At 32.7% G+C, this 25,090-nt stretch overlaps 4 protein-coding genes across 5 annotated transcripts in view; 3 read left to right on the top strand and 1 right to left on the bottom strand.

Moving 5' to 3' along the window:
• The window catches only part of LOC146872979 (cilia- and flagella-associated protein 298-like), a 34,300-nt gene that overhangs the window by 6,826 nt on the left and 2,384 nt on the right, over window positions 1-25,090 (bottom strand). The window lies entirely within an intron of this gene.
• On the top strand, window positions 1,347-3,788 carry Teh3 (tipE homolog 3 phospholipid transfer protein). Its single transcript, XM_035881082.2, has 2 exons — window positions 1,347-3,076; window positions 3,650-3,788. The coding sequence occupies exon 1, from the start codon at window positions 1,726-1,728 to the stop codon at window positions 3,064-3,066; it is 1,341 nt and encodes a 446-aa protein (XP_035736975.1). The 5' UTR covers window positions 1,347-1,725; the 3' UTR covers window positions 3,067-3,076; window positions 3,650-3,788.
• Window positions 5,027-8,197, top strand: Teh2 (tipE homolog 2 phospholipid transfer protein). Its single transcript, XM_035881083.2, has 4 exons — window positions 5,027-5,321; window positions 5,524-5,782; window positions 5,944-6,111; window positions 6,604-8,197. The coding sequence occupies exons 1-4, from the start codon at window positions 5,027-5,029 to the stop codon at window positions 6,647-6,649; spliced, it is 768 nt and encodes a 255-aa protein (XP_035736976.1). The 3' UTR covers window positions 6,650-8,197.
• On the top strand, window positions 11,133-19,886 carry Teh4 (tipE homolog 4 phospholipid transfer protein). Of its 2 annotated transcripts, none has more exons than XM_085657012.1 (6): window positions 11,133-11,816; window positions 13,159-13,349; window positions 13,747-13,957; window positions 15,884-16,338; window positions 17,282-17,579; window positions 18,891-19,886. In XM_085657012.1, exons 2-6 carry the CDS (start codon window positions 13,207-13,209, stop codon window positions 19,167-19,169), a joined length of 1,386 nt encoding a protein of 461 aa, XP_085513138.1. In that variant the 5' UTR covers window positions 11,133-11,816; window positions 13,159-13,206; the 3' UTR covers window positions 19,170-19,886. The 2 variants fall into 2 exon arrangements, with proteins under 2 accessions (XP_085513138.1, XP_035736973.1); XM_035881080.2 differs by having other exon boundaries at window positions 11,133-12,178.

The raw sequence follows: 25,090 nt of genomic DNA, 5'->3' as shown, positions 1-25,090 counted from the left end.
ACTCTAAATTATTCAGCATAAAGACCTTTATGGAATAAGTATATCTGCCGCTGTATTTACGATTTCTTCCTGGACCGTTGCAAAAATATCATAGAAAAGGAGAAAAAAGATGAGAATAACAAACAGAAAAAAACGAAAATTTTCCCTACGAACCTTGATCAATCTTTTCTTTTTTTTCTTATCGAACAACCTTTTACGATTTTATTTATAATATCGCAATAAATAACTTCGATTCAAAAATTTTCCAAAATTTTACGATCGAGAGAAGAACGGAACGTTCAATGAGAGTTCTTTTCGAGTAGTATTAAGAAAAAGAATGCAAATAGATGTAAACGAATGCAAAAAACTGCACGTACTATAATTATAAACGCTAGCGGAGACACGCGGTACACATCGAAGAGAGAAAGAGAAAGAGATAAAGAGAAATAGAGAGAGATAGAGAAAGAAAGAGAGGAGAGAGAGAGAGATAGGTAGATAGAGAGAGAGAGAGAGAGAGAGAGAGAGAGAGAGAGAGAGAATTAAATAAAGCAAAGGCGCCACACTGTCTGAGCCTGCCGCTCGATAAACTAGATTACGTGCTAACGCGTCGAGCTTTTTATTTTTTTACCCTTTTTCTTCCTTCTGTCTCTCTCACTCACTCTCTCTTTCTCTCTCTTTATACCGTGCCCGTCTCATATTATGTTAGCCGCCGTTGAGAACGACATCGCTAAAGAAACTGTGTCACAACTTTGCTGCACATACAGAAAAGGAGATTCGAAGAAAGAAAGCAAAAAAATAAAAAAGTCAACCAAAGTTTCTATCATAAGTAATGAAAGATTTACGGCGAACAAAGTTATAACAATAAGCGATAACTTAATCTGGATTAAATCGATTGAACTCTTTCGAAGGATTTTATTCTTAGAAGAAAAAGAAAAAAGAAAATAAAATAAAAAAAAGAAAAAAGAAAGAAAAATAGGAAATGTTGGCCAAGACGATTCGAATATATCCTCGAAATTATCGAAGGATTCTCGTTAAAATTGGCGCCATCTTTGAACGTACTCCTGCATATGCTGTGGCCTCGACAGGACACGTCACTTATCATAGAAAAAGAAAGAGAGAGATGCAGAAACAGATATATATATATATATATATATATATATATAGAGAGAGAGAGAGAGAGAGAGAGCAGTGACGTCAACTGCGGTAACTGAGAAAACGCCGATGCAGGTCGACGAAACGCATGCGCAACCCTACGATCGATTCTTTCGTTTTCCAGCGCGCACGTCACGCAAACCAGCCGAAAACGGAGACATAAGCGCGCGGGTGGACTCTTCCTAAAGGGAGGAACGATATTGTGTCGGGCAAAAAGTAACGAGAAATGATAGAAGAGAGACGTTGAGGTGAAAAGAAAAGAGTTTACCTCGATGATTTAGCCGATCGCTGAACAGAGAGAAATATTTCGAATTGTTCGAGAAGATCGTTCGAAAGAAAGTAGAAAAGAAAAGAAAAGAAAAGAAAAAAAAGAAAGAAAACAAACTTACCGAAGATTTGAAAGAATTCAAGGAATAAATAAGAAGAAACAAAGAAGAAACGTCGTTTGGTGCTGCTCGATTATAAAATTTTTAATCGACGGTATTAGAATGTAGAACTCAAAGATCATTTGAGATTAGCATGTAAGCCATCGAAGTAGATCGGGGACCGAAGGATCATCGAAATATCGTTGAAATTCAGAAGAAAGCCGGCACGATGCCGAAGCAAGTGCCGGTGGAGAACTTAGTGATACCACCGCAGGACGGTAGGATCTGCGGTACTATCTGTATATGTCAGATGACTGCGGTTTTATCGTCGGTCGCATTGGTCTATCTAACTGTGGCGATATACATGCCGAGTACGCGAGCATTTCAATCGGGTATCAGCGAGGTCCCGGCAATGTGTACGACAATTCGAGCCGTCAATGCTGACAACTGCGAGTGGGGAAGCTGCGGCGAGTGGTGTCTATCGAAAACATCCGGTCCTTGCGTACAAATCCATGTAAATCTTCGACGAAACGGTTCGACAATACTTCTCGCCAATTGTACGAACACAACGAACAAGACTTGTTACGGTATAGATCAGGAAAACGCGAAAAAGTCCAAGTGTATAGCAGATGAGTGTCGAAATCTCACCGGTACGTTTAATTGTTCAGCAGGGACGTGTATAAACATAACCGACGCGTTCGAGTGTATGTTTCATGATACCGATCCGCCGTTAAAGTGTTCCGGTAGACGTGGCAAAATAACTTGTATCGATATAGATGGTCTTTTTAATTGCAATCGCGGTACTTGCGAACGTATAAGAACGCCTTATAATTGCGACCGACGTTGCGTCGACATACCAACTAGAAATAAGAACATGATACTTCTTAGTGGGGACAAGGTTTATCTCAGTCAATGTGAAAGAGCTATAGACGTGGAGACCAATCGAGAGATATGGCACGAGGATCGAGGCGACGTTATGATGGCCTCGTGTTATGGTATATTTAATTCAACCCTTGGTGTTGAGGCTGTCGATTGTATTAACGGATCTGTATTAGAAAAGGATCTTCTTACTGATCTAACCAATTTCACTTATCTCTCCTATTTAAATATATTTGCGACAAAACCCTTGGATGAGACAAGAATGGTGGCTCCACCCGAACAAGATCTCATAATAGCTAACGAGAGTCGTTTGCTTATCAATCTCGAAGGATGTGTTAACACTCTTCGTGATGAGTGTAAAGATTTCCTTCACGAATATGGAAAAGATGGTTCCGATCACAACGCTAGAGCTAGATTTCCTTGTTATTATGCAGATGGTAATACTGGTATCGTCGTGTCACGTTTTAATCTCGACACGACTTATAAAGAATTCTTGATCGCTTTTATACTACCGAGCATACTCTTCATCGTCAGCTGTCTCACGCTGATCTTTTGTCAGCGCACGGTGGTGGTAGGAGACGACGCGAGGATGAGATTCAAAGGTTCACCAGGTGCTCTAGCGTCGATAGAGAAGAGCGCCTCGGGCAACGTAGGGGATGCTGGCGGAGGAGATTCCGTCATGGCGCTCTGAGATCCGTCACGTAAGGTTTTTTTTTCGCGCACACAACGTATATGTTACCGTTTTATATTCTAGAGAATGACTAGGTATTCTATATATATATATAGAGAGAGAGAGAGAGGGAGAGAGAGAGAGAGAAAGAAAACAATTTAGATAATATTTTAGTTAGCTCGTAAATTTAAATATTTTTTTTATTTATTCTATCTTAAAATTATTAATATAAGAAATACCTAGATATTATGTGTATAGAACTGAGTACCTATGCATGATTTTTATTAGAATAATATTATCTCTACCTAAAAGTAATAATAGTTAATTTTATGTAATACCTAGTTGTTCTATATAACACAATGTTGTTCTTATTCTAATGGTAACATGTACATCGATATCCTCGCGTGTCCTCGACATCGATTCTTACCTGCCAGGATGATCTAGATTACTTGTAAAAGCTAATTTATTTTATCGATTAGATAGAAGATAGAATAGAATGTGTTTTCCTTTTTCCTCTCTCTTCTTTTTATTTTTTCTGTTTTCTTTTTCTTTTCTTTCCTTTTTTTTTCCTTTTTTTTAAACATTTCAAATTATTTGTTCGCAGGCATTCCCCTCCTGGAGGAGAGTCCGGCTCGTCAGTCGATATTCTCCCTGCGCGGGCACTATTGAAGTGTGGGGAGGGGGGGAACGCGTGGTTCAAATTCTCATCTCGAAAATACTTTTATGAAAATTTCCAAGAAAATAAATAAAAAGGAGAGGGAGCTAATTGAAGTCCGGTATCTTCTTTACGCACTGCCCGCAGCACATTTTTACGCATTCTACAAGCGCATTTCTTATCGTGCATACTGCATGCGACGAGAAAGAGAGAAAGAGTGAAAAAAGAGAAAGAGAGAGAGAGAGAGAGAGAGAGAGAGTGAGAGAAAGATATTAAAAAGAAAAAAGGAAAATAAAAAATAAAAGAAAGAAAAAATAGGCTTCTTGTTGGCTCCGCCTCTCTTTTTTTTATGTATCGACGAGTTATACAACTCGTTCGGGAGATCATTAAAAGAAATATGATAGATAAGCTTTTTATCGTGAAATAAAATCTAACAAAAAAAAATAAAAAGTAAAAAAGGCAAGAAGAGGATAAAGGTAAAGGAAAAAAAAGAAAGAAAAAGAAAATTCGGCGTATTCGTATATAGCTCTTAAGAGTCCCCCTTCTTCTTGATTGATTGATCGATTGATTGATTGATTCGCCGCGACGAGATTATGTATACGTAGATAGAAGAAAACAGAGTTCACATTTTTAAGATCCGAGCGATTTTTATCGTAAATTTACTACAACAAACGCACCAAACGCTCGTGCACGCTTCAAAGATTAAAAAAAGGAATAAATAAATAAATGAATGAATGAATAAATAAATAAATAAATAAATAAATAAATAAATAAAAAAAAAAAGAAAAAGTTTAGTATTAGCCACGTCGACGAACGTCTGGCTTTAGGAATAAAAGGGAAGAGCAGACAAAAATTAAAAAAAGAAAAAAAAAAGAAAAAAAGAAAGAAAGAAAAAAGAGAAATAAAAGAAATTTGACGAATATCTTTCCGTGTCGTAAAAAAAAATTTGCTGGCCTATCCGATATTACTCCGCCGCCTTGTTTGCTTCCTGAGAAAAATAATAAGTGATTAAAAGAAAAAAAGAAAAAAAGAGAAAAAAGAAAAGCAAAGAAGAAAAAATATCGAATTGCCATGTTCATAGTACGAAATCTATCGATCGATCCTTTCTCTTTGATTATATCGCTTTGAGACTTCGCCTGGGATAAAAAAAATACTTTTTTTTAAAATTAATTCGACGGCAAAATTCGAAGATTCGAATTTCCAACGACGAGAGTCGTTGTGACTCCGTCGATTGCAGATAATAAAACTCGTCCGAATCGACATAAGCGGGGTCCTTTTGACCCTGAAGAGATACCAATCATTGATTCCGACGAGTCAACAGTTATCATGGGTGCCCAGGAAGAGGACACCAAATCTAATAAATCGAGTGCCATCGGCGGTGTCATACCGATGGCAAAGGTTGCTACATTGGTCGAGAAGGCTAAATTTTACACGTCTCTCTGTTTGGGTACCACCGCTATTCTCGCGGTCTTTGCTTTTCTATTCTTGATACCGTTCGTTGTCGAGCCAGCGATCTCGACGATTCTTGCGGATTTTTCACCACACGCGGTCGCCTGCATCACTACGGAACACGTTTATGCGGAAGGCTTGAAGAATTGTTCATGGGCGAGTTGTAGAGAAGGTAAAACTTTATCATTCATATTTTTCTCTTCTTTTGATAATTCGATAGAATTCAATAGAATTACCAAAAGATTTCTTTCATGTTTTTTTGGATTTATTGTTTGTCTGTTTACTGGTATTGTTATTATTATTTAAAAAAATGTCCAAATGAAGATAGTTCCGACGTGAAATTATAATTATACTTTGTCTGTTTGATTATAAAGGTTGCACGAGTGCAGCATTACGATGCCATCAGATCAAAGTGAATTACACGAGGTTACCTTTCAACCAATTTATAAAAAAACCAATTGGTTCCGTACCGTGGGACGTAGGCGATACGAAATTTTTTGTTAACACGGAAGGTTGCGGCTATCCACCAAGAGTTAATTGTTCCGATTTTGCAAAAAAATATGGTTATCGTAACATAGGAAAAATATTTCCATGTTATTACAGTAGAACGCATCCAGAAACGGTAGTGGCAAGGTGAGTTTCGTCGATCTTAATTATCGATGAATAATGTCCTAACAAGTATAATTTTGTTGCTTTCTTTTTAATGTTTAATATTATTTCGATCAAAAAAAAGAAAAAATAAACAAATAATCGAAAATAGAAAAGTATCATTCTTACCGAATTTACATTGAAAGGTATTCTTGGGATGAAAATTTGAAACATCTCGTACTGGCGTTGGTCGTACCAATTGTCTTATTCGCTGTCTCCCTTGGTGTATTGTGCTATTGGTATTGCCCACCCGTTAGGAAGACCTGCGGAGGACCTAGTCGAAATCTCATTGAAAAGTACGACCGAAAGGAAGAGTAAGTAACGTGTATGTATGCAGTGCCTAGTGTGGCTAGAAGAAAGTTTGATATTCATTAAATTGCTTCGACTCAATCAATTTTATACAGGATATATAACTGATTCCATATTAAAAAAAAAATAATAATATATATAAGAAAAAAATTATTTTTTTGATATCATGAGAATCAGAGTGGGTCACTCAATATCATATATATAACAAAAATCCATTAAATCTCTTCGATTCGATCTATTTTATACAGGATATCTTATTGTTTTTATTTTTTTTAAATTCGTAATATAACAATATCATGAATAAAAAAAAAATATTTCCAAAAATCATGAAAATTAGAGTGGGTCACTCAGTATCATGTATATATATATATATGTGTATATGTATATATGCATATATGTGTGTGTGTGTGTGTGTGTATGTGTGAAGTAAAAGCTCGAATTAATTTTGTACACGATTATAAATATAAACATGACGCATTGCGTTTTGGCATTTTCAGCATCCTCGGAGAGGACGAGTTCGAAGAGGACGAAGAGGAGTACTGACTGCTACCACGGGCTCACCCCCCGGCACGGGAGTGACGCCAAACATATTATCGAAGCGACTCCAACGTACTTTATGTTTGAAAATTTAAGCGAAATATTTCGGATACTCGTCGATCAAAACGTTCGATATCCAAATAATGATTTTGAAGAAAAAGAAAAAGAAAAGAGAAAACGATCAGAGAGACATCATCGCATTCGGTCGTTGCTTCCCATTCATCGCCAATTTCGATATATTCGACTTTCGCGTCTTTTTCAACTACTGTTCCGCTTTATTACGATTAATATAGTAAGCATGTATGAAAGTTTAGCGATAATACGAATTTTTTCTGTTTCTCTTTTTCTTCCTCTCTTTCTCTCTCTCTCTCTCTCTCTCTTTCTTTCTCCTCTATCTCTTTCTCTTTCTCTTTCTCTTTCTCTTTCTCTCTCTCTTTCCTTCTTTCATTTTTTCTAATTGTCATTTTAAACGAAGCTTCGAATAAAACAGTTACTACGTAACGATATTAAATGAAAGTTTAAACGTTTTTCAGAGAGAAAAAACAAAGAAAAAGAAAAAAAGATAATTTTATTCCTTCTAGGCCTCGTACCATCAATCCTATTTGCACATAGACAAAGGATAGTACGATAATACTTTGCACCCTTTCTTCTTTAAATTTTCGCGTACTCTTCGCAATATTTGAATAATAAAAAAAGAGAGAAGAAAGAAGTACGAACAGAACTTTTCGTGTCGCAATTTTACGAAGGCAATAATTCGACTCCGATCTCTAATAACGGAGACGTTAACGGAGTATGAATATTAAATTTTACGAGGTAAAGTAAGTCGAGAGTCGAGTTTGAAGAACGCCTAGATCGTCTACCAGTATTCTAAAACACGATTCGAAAGTGTTCGTCGTGATCAAGCCGCGCCTTCCCACGTATACACACGTGATATGTTTATCATAAAGAGTAATAAAAAGAATAAAAATAAATAAATAAGATGATATCGAAAAGAATGGTATAAAAGAGTAAGCTTTCCGAAAAAAGAAAAAAAATGTAAAGATAAAAAGTGGCGAAGTTACCAAAGCGGTACGCTTTTAAGCAGCATACATTTTTACTAGAATAAGCAGTTTGTGATACAAAAAAAAAGAAAAAAAAGATAGAAAAAGCAACAAAAAAAGAAAAATAAGAAATACGGAGTAAAAGAATCAGAAAAGAGCAAATCGTATCCTAAGTAACGTTTAAGCTGCCCCTTTCGATGTTAAGTCGTTTCTAAAGACAAAGGGACAGGGAAATCGATGCCGCAAGTGCCAGAGCTTTCTTTTACTTGATTCTCTCGGAAAGCTTTTTTTCATGCGAGATCGTATTTCCCAGGAATAGTTTCGATTCGTTTAATTCGTCGTATGTAATAAATCACACAAATAATGTGTGTGTATGTGTGTGTATGTATGTGTATCATATTCGTCTCGTGTGGTCGTTCGACGATAGTTCAAATTATTGAAATTAAATAAATTACGAAAAAGAATATAAATGTTATGGAGAAATATTTAACAAGATTATCGATGAAAGAAAATTTTAAAAGATTCGATATATATGTATATATATATATGTATATATATATATGTATATATATATATGTGTGTATAAATATATGATTGTTGAAATTTAGATTATCATCGATCGTATTCCGATATAAACAAAAATAACAATTAAAAAGAAAAAAGAAGGATAGCAGGCGAACGACGACACGTTCGATTCTAGGACTTCTTATCGCACCAAAAAATTTTAGACTAAGTCTAACTCGTTAAGCGAAATCTGTGAATATTATCTTATTAATTAGTTGTTAAACGATCGATCATAAGTATTGTTACAAATTTTATATGCGGGCGCGCATGCTCACGCAGTGCTAGTCGTTAAGGGGTGAATAGGAAAATAAATACATTTAAGCGCACGTGTGTATGTGTACGTGTGCATGTGTATGTGTGTTTCTGTCTGTATGAGCAAACGAATATGAATTGTTAAGTTAAACGTTTTTGATGGGTGGTCGAGCGATTTGCATTTCTGTAAACTACGAAACGAGTTTGACGCGAGTTTTTATATTATTCTAGCAATAATTTTCGCGATTAATGAAAAATTAAATTATTCGTTTTTATTATGAAGAAGAAAGAAAAAAAAGAAAAGCAAAAGATTCTCGTAAATCATAGTCGTTATTAACGATATAGCATAGATTATATATTTTTGGGAAACTTATCAATGATCCGTGCGTGATTCGTCGATTTATTTGAATAATTCTATAGAACGTTTCGAAGTTTATGGAAAGGATTTCGCATACCTCGTACATCTAGAATGGTTGTGAATTCTTTATTATGCCTAACTTGAGGTAGGTGTCAACGTAACAGAAAGAAGAATTAGATTCTCTCTCTCTCTCTTTCTTTTTGACTAGTACCAAAAAGTTACGGCACTCATTCCCCTCTCGAAGCTTGCTACTAACCGATTTCTATTCATTGCATATTATAAACGTGGAAAAGGATTTGATAAACGATAGAAAGACATAATTGTTTTATTTTATGGGCCTCCTTCGTCAATTTTCTTTTTTTTTCCTTTTCCACGATTAATTTAATATACCTAACAAATATCATCGAAGATGAAGCATTTTAACGACGAAGTATCGAGATTTAAAAAATTCTTTTGAAAAGGTCCGTTCTTAAATCATATCAATGTGTTGCCGTAAGAATGTTTGTATTTTAGTGCCAATTGTTCGATTCATCAGATCGATAAGTCCATACGTACGTACCTTGTTAGGCCGTAGTTGTTTATGATTAAAAAACGGCGAGTGATAACAAAAAGAAAGATCAATCCGATGAAAAAACAACGATACATAACGTTTTCTCGAGTTTAATATTAGGAAAATATTGCATAAGTTATTTTGAGACAATGGTAATAGAGTTATTCAATTATTTCTGCAAGGTTTAGAATCCATAGGGCAAGGTTTACATAAATGCTATAGTAAGTTAGAGAACGGCAGTGCATGTGAAATTCATTTCTACAAATAGTTATGTAACTAACGTAAAGCTTTTACTTTCTCTTTCCTCTTTATCATACACTCAATTATATCTATCTATTTATCTATCTATTTCTATCCTTATATTTTCTTCTTATTTAATAGATAATAATAATGCGTCTTTGCACTTATTATAAACTTTTAACTCCGATATCGATCCTTTCTAACTCCTTCCGTCGCTTTACCTCTCCTATGACTATTTCCTCCATCGTCTCTTTCTCTCTCTTTCCCTTTTTCCCTCTCTCCCTCTCTCTCTGTAAATAATTTTAATAAAAATTACCACGAATACTCTTGAAATAAACGCTTCCCTTTTCGCTATTCGACTATTTTCAACGATCTACTGAAAGAGATTCTTTCGCAGCTTCATTATCTACGAATGATTAAATCTGGATATATATTGTAAATAGCATATTGTATAAATAATAAAATATATGCCCTGCGACACTAAAGGACTATTGTAAATAAGAACAAGAATTGTATGATTCCGTTTAATAAAAATACATAGGGAAAAATGTTTTTCTTTAAAAGAAAACTATTATATAAGATAATATATATGTATTTTACACGTGCCTCGTTATTCTTCTATTTTCTACACATACACACATTTATCTAAACACTTGTATTTTTATAGAAAACGACCTGTTGGATATGGTGCTACTTTGTTTATACTATTTGGCACAAGGATTATCTGTTGAACTTAATTCAATATATAGAAATGAATCATCGTTCATGAATTTCATAGAAAAATTTTTCTCTTTATACCTCATAGAGTTAGGTAATTCGAATAATCCATTTATTTTTACATTGAAAAGATTGTTTTCATTAAACGCTATTGAATTTCCCTTATCTGACGATGAAAGCTTAATACATTTTAATAGATCGGATGATGTGAAACCGGAGAAATATTCTTTCATAATCTCGGCAGGGCTTATCGATTATTGAGATAACAGCGTTATTATATTATCAATTATTAATTCGTATAATTATTTTGTTATTTTTGCGTAATCATCGTTTCGAAAGATACGAAAAGAAAAAATATATCCTTTCTTATATTTTGTATCTTTCGAAAAATCAAGTTCGAGAATAAAAATAAAAAGAAAATAAAAAAGAAAAAAAGAAAAAAAGAAAAAAGAAATTAGAAAAAAAAATTTGGAAAAAGAATAAAATCAATCGAATGCTCAATCAGATTGAAAATATATTTGAAAAGCTCGATCGTATTTGTCAATTTTTTATACAAAAAGGAAACACATTCAACTTGGATAAGGTTTTACGTATAGCATTCTAACTTTTCCCAAGCGAACGTTTAAGTTTTAAGCCGTATTATGGGGGAACATTTATGTCGCTGGCTACCCACATAAAGAGTTGCCACGGCGCAAGCTCAGTATGTGAAGAGCTTGCAAGGTATACGTCGGCCTGCAGACCTTGTTTTCAAACAGTCTTCGAGGTTGAACGGGTGCCTCGCGTACGTTCGAGCTTCTTGATCGACGCGATCTCTTTTTCTCCGATGGATCATCGTTTCTTAAAAACAATTGCGAAATTTGTGAAGGATGGATGGGAATGAAAAGAAAATCTTGAAGATCCCTTCGAGGAATCTCGTTCGACGTGTTGTTAAACAATTTAATGTCAAAAATTGAGACCTTTCGAAAGAAAATTATTAATCAAGTGCCGGAAAAATTTCAAAATCGAAAGTAAAAAAAGTAAAAAGTCGTTTCGGCGATTTCATTTCTCGCGTACAAACTTGTGAATTTCTTTTTTCTTTCCCTTTTTCTTTTTTATATATAATCAAAAAACAACCGTCATGTATAGAAGTTAATTCGTAGATCATACGATCTTGTAATATCAACGAATGATATCGGTTACGTTGACGTTTCAAAAGTGAAACGTTTCAAGATCGATCTTTCGATCGTATTTTCGGCATCGTTCTTCATGCTTATTCGAAGCCTTTTAATCAGGACGTTAATTACAACGGTTAATAAAAGTCACGAGGGTACATCACGAAAAATGATAAGATCGCGGACTCCGTAAAATTGACGATTTCCGAGACGTATTCACGAATGAAATTATCACTAAGACTAATCTCCATTTTATGTGACTTTCGATCTTCGTCTCGTTGATGAAACACGAAAAATTAAGGTAATAAGATTCTATTTAAAGAAACAAAAATTTTTTAAATCGAAACGACGAACGAAAAAAGAAATAAAAACAAAAAAAAAAGAAAAAAGAGAAAAGAACAAATAGTAAAAAGAATTTCGCGAAGCTCGTGAATTTTTATTGCATAAAGCGAATCGTCATCAAACATGCGATATTAAATCGAGGAAGAAGGTCTAGTGTATCCTCGCCGTCTGCGATAGTGCGAAAGGTTGATCGCTCGATCCAAGGTTATCTATGACATTCGAAGACTATACGAACGTGCAACGAGGCCAACTTATGAGTTTTCGCTTGAACGATATTCATCTAGATGTATACGTAATTATCGTTCTCACGATCTAAACGAGGTAAAACGACATTTTGCCATTTCTAAGGAAAGAAAAATATCGAACTTCGTAGAATTCGATCGTTCGAAAGTGTCTCTCGATTTATACCGGACAAACATTGTGACTTTCCTTTCGATCGATAAAAGGCCATCCTCGCAAAATTGCAGTACTTTATCTCTCTCTCTCCCTCTCTCTCTCTCTCTCTCTTTCTCTCTCTCTCTCTCTCTCTCTCTCTCTCTCTCTCTCTCTCTCTCTCTCTCTCTCTTATGCGGTAATGGGATTACGAGTACTTAATTGTACGTCATCCGGTGGAGTGCATCTGTTTATATCGACGCCTTGTTTAATGAAGTTAACACGTGGTAATTGCCTTAAGAGTATCGCTATGATACGGTAATAGGAAAGACGAAAAGAAAAAGAAGACAATAAAAAGAGAAAAAAGGACATAGAAGAAGAGTAATGCGAGCGTTGAAAGTTTCACAAATTTTTTTAGGGTCCTTGATTTTTATCGGATCTTAGAATTGACCGGGTAGTTTTCTTTTAACGATTATTCAGAATTTCCACGAAAATTACCTACGACAGATGGATAACGTTCGTCGCTTCTACGAATATGACGTCAGACGAATAAAAGTCAGAACGTGTAGTGGATGAACGAAGTAGTAAGGAAATACAAAAAATATATAAGGGAGAGAGAGAGAAATAGAGAGAGAGAGAGAGAGAGAGAGAGAGAGAGAGAAAGAGAAGGAAGATAATACAACTTTAAAAGGTTTCCGGTTCTTCGTAAAATTTTTATGTCGTAACAAAATAGTTTTCAATCGATGTCGGAGAAAGTTTTAATTCGCATTCGTACTTGCATTCATTCTTCTTAATATTCGTTCTTTCTCTAATATCGTGAATCAATGAGAGAGAAAGAGAGAGAGATCATTCTTCGAAGGATTACCATAATCCACTTTTAACAAATATTCGTTTCACGGATTTTAATTTTTCTTTAAAATACAATCCAGAGGCATCTTAAGATTGTCAGTGTAAATTACAAAAGTATTTAACTCACTATGGGACGGAAACACAAGCGTCGTTTAATACCGGAACAGGATCGCAGGATATGCGGCAGTATCTGCTTTTGCCAATTCACCATTGTCATCAGTTGCGTGGCTTTAGTTTACCTCAGCGTTGCGATTTATATGCCGTCGCACAGGTAAACATCTATAATCTAATCTCATTTTATAATGTAAATATATTAGATCGACAATGACAATTAGAATTAGGAATATTTGAAAATTATATTCGATTATAATATGCATCATCTAATAAGCATATAGGATAATCGATGTAAGATATAAAAAAGAAAAAAAAGAAAAAATAAAAAACATCGTTTAAAATTCTTAATTAAAAGATAACTTTTAAAACGCGAATAATCAAATTTCGAGAGAAAAAGGAAGTTTTTAAATTTATCAATTAATTAAAGAATTATTCTTTTTATTCTTTAAATTATTTAACATAATGATCAACGAAAAGAATTTAATGGCAGACAGACAAATAAACGGACAAGCAGATAGACAGAATTCTAATGAGACTCGCTAAATTATTTGCAGAGCTTTTCATGCAGGTATAGATCCCGATCCGGTAATGTGCCAAACAGTTAATGCCACTCTAGTAAATAACTGTATATGGGCGAGTTGCGGTGAATGGTGTTTGACGAAAACTACCGGCTTTTGTCCCCAAATTCACGCAACGGTCAGACAGAATGGCACGGACGTCATCTTTGAAAATTGCACCAAGTTCAATAGCATCTCTTGTCCTCAAGTAAGCGAATGAAACGAAAACAAGGAAAGAAAAAAAAAGAAAAGAAGAAAAAGAGCCAAATGTTTTCTTTTTCTTTCCTTAAGAATTTACGTTTATTCTTTATCGATAAATTTTCGTGTTAATAGAATTAAAAAAAAAGAAAAAAGAAAGAAAAAAGAGAAAAAAGCTCGGATAAATATCCTGGAAACATTTTATTTTTCGTATTTCAAGAAGTAGCACGAGCCTTCGCATAAAATGGATGATCCTATCACTCTACGAGTAGCAAAATAACGATGGCAGCTCAAATACTACCAACGAAAAGTAATCGAAACCATAATAGATAAAACTTTTATAAGATAAAGAAGAGTTCTTTTTTTATCGTTTTTTTCGGTTTTCGATGTTTTTGGCAAAAATATATATATCATCACGGATTAAAAGGTACGATCGTGGAAAAGTTCCTATTCGAAGGAATTTTCTCTAATCCGATATACTAAGTGCAAATGGTTATCGATTAAATACGTTTTACGTGAAGAAACTTTTAATCCGAGAAAGAAAATCACGAGAACGCTTTACGTTTCATTTGAATTGGCACATACATATACATATATAAACAGATACAATAATCCTTTATCATCTACGAAAAATCATTTACATTATCTAATATGTCATGAAAATATGACTAAACCCGATACCTTTTTTTGAATCAATGATAATTTATTGTATATTTTCCTTATTATTTCGACTTCTATCCATATATTTAAATGAACGAACGAAAGAGAGAGAGAGAGAGAAAGAGAGAGCAAAATTTTTCTATTTTCGTAATTAAGTATCCAGTATTTTCTTTTCCTTTCTTTTTTAAATAAAATTATAAAAAATATGACCATGAGAAGGTGGGAAGATACGCGTAGCTAACGAAGAAAACAAGTTATATTATACTAATCCTATATAGTCAAATTTTATAATAGGCAGGTACATCGGAGTGATGAATTCACTTTGAAAACTTTTGTGTCAGAGGCTAATCAAAGGAATATTATAGTTCGAGTGCTTTTTTAAAAAAAAAAAACATAATTTACTTAATATCCTCTTCCTCGTCGATCGTTGTTTCATATAGATATATAATTCATCTTTCTGTTTATTTTACTAAAAATCGATGATTAGTATCTTTCTATAGAAAGAGCAAGAATAAATGTTTTTTAACAAAGAATTCGTTGATAGAACGAATGAGCATGAAAGAAAAAAAAAAGAAAAAAAAGAAAAGGAAGAAGAAAAAGAAAAAAAAACAGATCAATGTTCGAGATTGATTTTCGTAAAGAATACAAAAGCGTATTTTGAAGTTAATTGAAATGCTTTGAGATTAAACAAAATTATTTCTATCGATATTTTATTTTATTATTTTTCTTTTTAATTCACCGATCTCCATTCTTTCAATTAATCAATTTATGACATTATCATTCTCAATGATCGTAATAAAACCATTTATTTTCGAGAGATAGGTTAACAAAGATTTCGATGGATAACATACAAGCTGTCCAAAAATAACCAAAATTTTCGGCCATTCTGTTTCTTTCGCTTATCCGTTTATCTATGTATATATGTATGTACATAGAAATTGGAGGGTGTGCACTTTCACACGAACATTTAAGAAAAAATACTATTCACAAATACGTGATACTCACTATAAACATGACAAGTAGTTCATATATATTCCATTTAGAAAAATGGGATTAGATCTTTTTACTAAAAATCGATGATTAGTTTTTATTAGCTTTATCTGTCCTCGCCTTTGTCCTCTATTTCTTTCTCTCTTTATCTATCTCTCTCTATCTCCCTCTCTCTCTCTCCCTCTCTCTCTCTGTCTCTTTCTCTTTCTCTTTTTTATGGTCGAACGATCACAACGAATCGATTGAAACGAATCTAATCTATCTTCTTTATTTGCCCGTTTTCCAGGTGAACATGGGAAATCTGAAGAAATACAATTGCAATAATGGCAGCGAATGTAGCACACTCTCGGGTGTGTTCAATTGCAGTTTAGGACATTGCTCGAATATGAGCGAATTGATGCTTTGTCATCATAAGGCGGACGGTATCATGGTCGACAGTGAGAAAGATAATATGAAACTTAATGGCTTCTTCAGTTGCCAGAATTCGAGATGTACGAAAATCAAGAAGCCTTTCTCGTGCGATCGATACTGCCCTAAGATAATCACGAACGATATCAACGTCTTTCTCATGCAAGACGATAACGTCATCACGGCTAAGTGTTCTCATGGCTTAGCACTGAATAAAGCTAATGGAAATTTGCCTGGTACGAGACTAACAGATCCGGTGAAGATTTGGGATGAAGAAAGTGGTAGCATCGTTGCAAGTTGTCTAATGGTTAGCAAAAAAGGAAACATCATTAGGTATGAATACGAATATCTCTAAATTCAAACAAAATGTCAATTTCAATCGTAAATTATCGTTTCATAATATTTACGACTTATCGTTCTTGTCATCGATAATACTACGCGATATTCGAATCAATTACTCGGGGAAAATGAATTTTAGTTTCAATGTAGCGTAGAAAAATTTCTTTAAATTTATTATCAACGATGATGGATAGCTCAACCGGAGATTCGAATTATTGATTGCTACTTGTTTTCCCACGGAAATGATGCATCATTTGCAACGAATAGCATAAAATAAATTCAAGAACGTGTATTCAACGTGTATCATTTAGAAACAACGATAGAATGTAAAAGAGGGGAAACATTTATCAAAGAAATCATCGTTGCTATTAAGACAGAGTCCCTCAATATCAATAATATAATGTCTTACGCAGGAGTAAATAAATGATAAAAATTCAAGAAAGTGCTATTTTATAAGATGATCTCGAGATCATTAATACAAGGAACGTATTTCCTGTTTCCTAAATAAGTTCTCTTTTAATTACATTTCATTCGATATTATCATTCAGAAGTATATTGCACATCGTAGTGAGTCATAGATCCTTTTCTTACTAGATAAAAAAGTATTAAGGGTATTTCCATAGCAACCATTGATCCCTGCGGACTATACTCGATTCTCTAATATTTCCTTCATTTTTCTGTGTAGGACGACGCGTAAAATTTTTATGGATGTCGTTTCGACATACCGATTTGTTCAATTCAACTCTAAGAAAAAACACGAAGTTATCCTTTACTCAGGTTTCCACAAATACCCAACATATTAACTTTCTATCATTCCACCCCTTTTTCTTAGTTATTTTTTAAAATCATGTAATAATTTAAAATCAATGTAATTAAAAATTATAATATGTATAAAAGTTATATTATACACATTCATCACATGATTAATATGTTTTAGAACGGAAGATTGCGTTAACGGCACGTCTTTGAATAAAATCACAATTCCCGAACACTATGTCAATTTTACAAGTTTTCTCAATATTTACGAGGAAAGTCTTCAGTATCCCGTCGATTCAGAAAATGCTTACATGCCCGCCCAACGATCACTTACAATCTACAACAATTCGCGTTTGTACATCAACCTGGAGGGTTGCGTCAACACTCTTAAGGGTGAGTGTCGTGATTTCCTTAAAAGTCACGGACGAGATGGCGACAATCAAACGGCTCAAAGTAGATATCCCTGTTATTACAAAAAGGTGAGTTTGCTTGCTCTTAAGAAATATCTTTCCTACTATCTCTTTTCCTTTGGTACTACTATCTCCTTTATCTTCCCCTAGAGAGACATCGAATCCCTCTTGCGAATCCTTGTTTATTTCCGTACCTTGTGATTCTATCACAAAGAAAAAGCAACTAGTATTTACAATAAAAAAATGTCTACTATTTCGAGGATGAAATAATTTTTACGATAATGTTCTGTGAGACATGAAAAAGAAAAAAAAAACAGAAATAAATAACCCAATATCATTTTTTTCGATTCTTGATGTAATCGTGAGGATTTTTTAACACGATGACTATGAACTATATTTAATCCATTGCTCTTAGATTTATTTCGTCTTACTTATTAGACATTTAAAAGATTCGTTATTTATTTTCTTATAAGAAAAAATGAAAAAGATTATCACAGAGAATTACGATTTATTTTTTATTTATGAAAAAAGAAAAGAAAATATGAAAAACGTTTGATACCGACAAATAAGTATAATTTGTAAATTTTTAAGCAAAATTGGTTTTCAATACAATTAATGTGCTAATATACTATTTTACTGTCTTCCTGATACAATACACACAAACATGTGTATATTTACGTGTCTATGTGTATATATATACATCGGATTCGATAAGGATAAACACCTTTTGCTCGGATTTAATATGTACTCGCAATAACAGAATACGAAGTGGTTTAAATGCAATCGAATACGCTTCGAAGCGTTGCACGATGAATGTGGAACAATTGTGGGATGAATTAAAAATGACGATCCATTTTCCTTGTGTATCAAACCACGAAATTTTTCATTCATACACAGTATGCATCTTAATATTATAATCAAACATAAATTTATCGTTTATATACATTTTCTTTATCAATATCGATTATTTTTTATTCGTTATTGTATCGCAAATAATAGTAATAAAAAGAGAGATAAAGATAAAGGGAGAAAAAGACAGAGAGAGAGAGAGAGAGAGAGAGAGAGAGAGAGAGAGAGAGAGAGAGAGAGAGAAAGAGAGAGAGAGAGAGAGAGAGAGAATATAATTAACTTACATATGTACGACATGACATTCATTACATTATGGCAAAATGCAATTACTTTAATTGCAAAGTGAACTTGCTAGTTTTTAATTTTTATCTATATTCGAGCAGAACAAAGCAAACTAAAATAAAGTTAGTTTGCAATCACGTAATTGCAAAAGAAAAAAATCATTTATGTTCATTCTCGATCGTTTTTAAGAAAGAAAGAAAAAAAAGAAAAAGAAATAAAGTAAAAGTAACTTAACATTGCATTTTGCAGAACGACTCGTTCTTTGTTGTGGCACGTTTCGATCTGAACAAGACAAAAACCGAGTTGCTTATCGCTATCATCGTACCGTCGGGACTTTTCGTTATCAGCTTGATAACCTTGATTGTGATAACTCGTTCAGTGCAAGTTGGCGATGACGCTAAGATGCGATGTAGATATTGCACAGAGAAGAATGAGGACGAGGGCGAGGACGAAGGATTGGTTGAAGGTACACCTACTACTCCTCAAGATCATACCAATGAGAATGAGATCAGAAGTATGTCGCTCTAGCAGTTTACACCGCTCGGCATGAGCAATTCCTTGAAATACGAAAGATTGCCGTTGATCGACACGGACGAAGCCGAAGATTCTTTCTAAAAGGAAAACTAAATCAAATAGAAAAGAATCGACAAAACATCGAAATACGTTTATAGACGCAAGGAAAGTAAAAGCAAGGAAATGAAAGAAAAAGCTAAGATTAGAGATTTTATTACACACATCGTCTTCCCGACGCGATAATTCGAATGAAATTGAATAGAAAAGAAAACAAAAGAAAAGAAATGGAAAGAAAAGAAAAGAAAAGAAAAGAAAAAAAAAAAGAAAAGTAAAAAAGATATTAAATACATACACAAATATACCCATATAGGGGCCAAATTATAATATATGTATTTAACTGTATATTTATATACTGTGCATTTATTATGAGAAATATTTATAATAATTAGATCACTGTTGCCTTCGATGTATCGTGACCATTGCGTGTCAAACTTAAACCGATCCGACATTTTCTAAAGTATCTGTATGAAATCCGTATTACTCTGTCGTTCCTATCGATTAATATCGATATAAAAAAAGGAAGGATTAATATGAAAGAGTTAGATTTACATGATCGGCTTTCGGTGACAAGCTTTCGTGTATGTACAAAAGTAGTTTTAGGAGAAGACCTATATATATATAAATATATACATACATATATATATATATATATATAATATATTGTTACGAAATAAGGGGTGTTCTACGAAAATTTTTTTTAACGCTCTAGCGTTAACATAAAAGATAAGTATCGTCTTTTTGAAACGAGTTCTTATTTTTCGAGAACTTTCTTTAGAATAAGAGTATTTTACTTAATCTGTGTATAATGTATAACTTTGTATGTCAGTTCAACAGCTACAACTGCCTTTAATTTTCTTTAGAAGAAGAATAAAAACTAAAACAAAAATTAAAAAAAAAAAAAGAAAAAAATAAAAAACAATAAATAAAAAGAAACAAAGAAATCTTTAAGATGATCGAACAATTAAACGAAAATAATATAATTTGTTCACAAACGGATATTCTTCTATATATGTATTACTTATATATTATTATTATCATCATCATCATCATCATCATCATCATTATCATTATTATGCAGAATGTCTAAAGAATATGGAGATATTTTAAGGGTTATTTAAGCACATCTAAATAATAAAAAAAATGCATACAAAAATATGTCCTATTTAACTTCGTTTTCGAGTTACAATCGAATTTTTTTATCGCAATAATTGTTCTTTCGTTAGATTGATGAAATTCAATGAAATGAAAAAATTAAATAAATTTTTCAGCAAATCCAATCAACATCAGAACATATGAAAAAAAATTTATTAGTAAGATATTTTGCAGTGTTGTATTCAAAAGCAGTGTTGTATGTAAAAGTAAGCAGATGGACTTTGTTAAAAATCATATCCACTATAATTCGTAAACAAAATCAAATATGTTTCTGTGAATTATTTTTATTGTTTAGATGCGTTGAAATCATCCCTAAAATATTTCCCGATATTCTGAGACATCGCGTATAATGAATGGCGAAAGTAACGAACATAAAATTTGTTATTGATTCGAAATCGAAATTATAACTGAATTATAGTTCAAAGAAAATCAACAATAAATGTTATTATTATCATAATTCAAAGCATTTCTATACGGCGAGAATTATTCGATACGCCATCGATCGATATATTGACTCTCGAAAGTCTCATTGCGTTAATTAAAAGCAAGACGTATTTGCATAGGACATTAAGAATTCGTGAGAGTAATCATATGGATATATGGCAGAAGAGTATAGTGGTTTTTTATGACCACTTAATCATCGTCTGTTTCCAGAACGAAGTACTAGTTATGTTCAATTATATGTATATATATATATATATATATATATATATATATATATATATATGCGTGTATGATCCATAAGCCGATAATCGTTTGAAAACTATAAGAAAAGAAAATATTACATTAAACATACGATCTAATTACATGTAATATTGACTAGAAATGTATATCGGTGTCAGCTTATATTTCACATTTAACATTCTCATCATTGCAATTTTTCAATTATACGTATAAAATATTTTATAAGATTACATATATAACGAATTTCATTGGATATCTTCCGTGGTAAGCGAGTAAAAAAATAAAAACAAAAAAAAATAATATAACGAGAGAAAGTTCTTACGTGTATAAAACAAAAACATATACGTACCAAGATAAATTACCGATCTCTAAATTCACTGTTAATCTATGTGCCTTCTCTTCCGTTTAGATATTGATCGCGATAAAAATTTCGTGATCTTTTAGTTCAAGAAATATCCGAATAAAAATGTGGCCACATTATATAACTGTCTAAAAAATGTTTCTATTAATGGAGAAACATGAAAAAATTGTATTTTTTTTGTATGATAACGATCTGTAATAAATGTATATCGTAAAAATTGTATTTTCTTTGTTACTTCTTTTATTTTCTTTGTCTCTTTCCAAAGTAAATATACTGTATCAGTCGATTTTTTTTTCTTTTGATTCATATGTTTTCATGTATGTATGTATAAATGTCTATATGTATATGCATATGCGTGTATGTGTGAATGCGTAATACGTGTATGTATGTATGTATGTTGTGTATATGTTTGTGTATGTGTGTAAGTATGTATGTATGTACATGTGTGTACATATATATATATATATATATATATATATATATATATATATATATTTGTATATACGTATGTTACATATACGAGACAACTAAACCCAAGCGAAATTAAGTCTGTCTGTTAAAAGAAGCGAATCGATATACGTGGACTGCACGTTCCCACCCAAAAAAAACACATGCGCGGGAAGAACGCACACGCACTACTCCCGAGGCGACTCAACGAATATGGCAACAACCATGGAATAAAACCTGGAGGGACAAGTGGAAGAATAAAAATTCAATTGGAATTTCGATTGAAGATACTAAAAAAGTGCAATAAAAAAACCAAAAAAAACAAGTTATAAAAAATGTTTGTTTAAATTTGTATCACTTATTTATTATTTATACTATCTATTACTTACTATTGGAAAGTGAAAAATTATATTTTCTTGTTTATTCGAGATTGTTATTTTTTAATATTATTACTTTCCTATCTTTTTCTTTTTTTTCTTTTTTTTTTCAAGATAAAGAGAGATGAATCGACGATATTTCTTGATAGTTTATAATTTAGACTCAAATTACTGTTACGAGATATTACATCGACGTAAACGAAGATATAGCTTGCATCTTATGGATAAAGTAGTCTCTTCTTTTACTTTTGAATTTCGTGAGAAGCTTGGAAAACGATATTACGTGACTACTTGCGTGTCTCGATCCACTAAAAATTTACTGCAATAATCTTCAAATATAATCTATGATGCGCATGCTATAAAATAAATTTTTAAATAATTAAACTCATTTAGCCTATTTCTAATTGAATTGAATCAAATTGATGAATCCTTTCAATTTACCGATTTCGTGTATTCACTCAATACAACATCGATTCAGTGTCGTCAGATCGAGATTCAGTGTTGTTAAATACTCCTAATCCTTTTAATAATCTACAGAAATTAAAATATTAAGGAAAGAAAATTATCGCTTGCTATAGCTTCCTATCGTGATATTCTTAGTAACAGACTAACGATTATATTTCAATGCGTAATTACGTTGCGTGAGCAGATCGATACACCGGATTTAATTAACGATTAATTAAATTCAAAGTTAAAGTTATAATGAAATTATGTCGATGGTTTTCTCCGGATATTTTCTTTTTTATTCTAGATAAATTTTTGATCTTTTTTTTTAGGATTCTTTTTTTTTATTGTAGATAAATTTTTTGAAAAAATTTGAACATACGAAGAATTACGTAAAATAATTTCGTAAAAGAATTTCCGTAAAAAATAAATTCGAAAATGTCGTTGTTTACAGAAAATATATTTTTACGATAATTATAAGGAAAAATTTTAGTCGTGTAAAAACCTGTATCGATATTTCCGACAAAACTGTCATTATTTCAATGACAAATGTTACGTCGATATTAATCTTATTGTATTATTATCGATTTAACCAGCGAAAAAATCGAAATAAATGCGTTTATGTCGTCACTAGCACGCGACGTATGTGGGTCGAGGCCGAGTGTGTCCTGTCAATTGCATTTCTCCGAGAGACATGTACTTACATCGAGATATCAGGAGTCGCCGTTGCTAATCTGACAATTGCAGAGAGAGAGAGAGAGAGAGAGAGAGAGAGAGAGAGAGAGATCTAAATCGTCCTGAAAGTAAATCCAATATTAGTAATGCAAATTAAATCGATTAATTGATCTTTTTTATTTTTTTCATACATACATTCGATGAATTATTTACTATCTAATCTGATGAATTACAAAAGGCTATTTAAATTGACTTAAAAAAAATATTTAATTAATTTACTTATTTTTTTCTTTTTTGTAAATTAAATGAGATTAGATTTTATTTTGATATATATATATCAAAGAAATAAAACCTTTCATTTATTTTTGGTGAGTCACGTAATAGCTTTGTCTGAGTTTTAATTAAGAGTAAATAGGTAAGAAAATTTTGAAGGAAAAGTTAGTCTAGATTTCAACTAAAATCATTGTAGCGTTATTAATACGAGAGTTCGGTCGTCCGTCGCAAAAGAGAACTCGAACCTCGTTCTTTCTCTCTTTCTCTCTCTTTGATCAATATCGCAATACCATCGCTTTCTATTATAGATCGTGCGAACACTTATACTTTAATAGCTGCTTTGTATACATATCAACGAACTAGCCTTTTCTACGTCACCAAGAGAGGGAGCGGGAGAGACAGATAGAGAGAGATAATATTCCGAGCAAAGTTCCGCCCTCTAATTAGTTAATTTCTCATACTCTACGTGGCTCCCATAAAATATTATACGCAGTGGAGCTAAGAGTCAAAAAAAATCGATTTAGCGTACTTTCTCAAAAGAAATTTTAAGTTAAATTAGCAATCTACGATGTCAATTTTACTACAAGATCACGTCTCTAAATATTTCCTTTTTTCTTTTTTTTTATTTTCTTTTAACAAAAACAAATGTTACATTAAATTTTGATAAAATAAATAAATTAAAAGTGAAACTGCGTGAGCACTTTCAAAGCATCGATCGAAAATGGTTAATGAACCTCTCTAAAAATGTAATTAAAATATTCCAACCATAACATTGTATATTCCGGCTTCGATTTTAACTTGTACAATGTCGAAAGATATTGTTTCTTTATAGTAAACGTTGAGAAAATAAATTTTTTATAGAGGAGATAAAAGGAAACATTCGATGTGATAGCTTTCTATAAAAACATTACGTGTTCTCTACCCGAATGATCAAGATTATATAAATATCTACGCATTGTTGGGAAGATTAGAAAAAAAAGAAAAAAAAAGAAATATGTATAATTAATTTTACCTAATAGTTTGGTGGTTCACCCTCTTTCGTGACGTTCATGAAAATTCACGAGTTGGCAATTTCCCTTGTGGCTCCAAGAAAACGTGACCGTTTTACGAGAAAATCTTTGTTATGGTACTCTCTCTGTCTCTCTCTCTCTCTCTCTTTCTCTTTTTCTCTCTTCCACCCTCGATTCAAGAGCATAGGAAAGTGAAGCTAGAGATGTGGTAAAACGCTTAATTTCGTGGAGTAATGAGATGAAATTAATTGACGATGGGCGATGCAAAGGCAAATTGCAGAGAAAGAGAGAGAGAGAGAGAGAGAGAGAGAGAGAGAGAGAGAGAGAGAAAGAGAGAGAGTATGCATTACGTATTATTCATTAAAGTGATTGTCGAATTGAGAGGTAATAGGGAGTACACTTGGTATTCTTTGACTTATAAAATAAATAAAGAACGACGTACCAAAATTAGTT

Source organism: Vespa mandarinia, chromosome 5 (assembly GCF_050613455.1).
Source record: "Vespa mandarinia isolate Hongniang chromosome 5, ASM5061345v1, whole genome shotgun sequence".
NCBI classification, from domain to species: domain Eukaryota; kingdom Metazoa; phylum Arthropoda; class Insecta; order Hymenoptera; family Vespidae; genus Vespa; species Vespa mandarinia.
The sequence above is the reverse complement of the archived record's forward strand: the minus strand, read 5'-3'. Positions and strand labels throughout refer to the sequence as shown.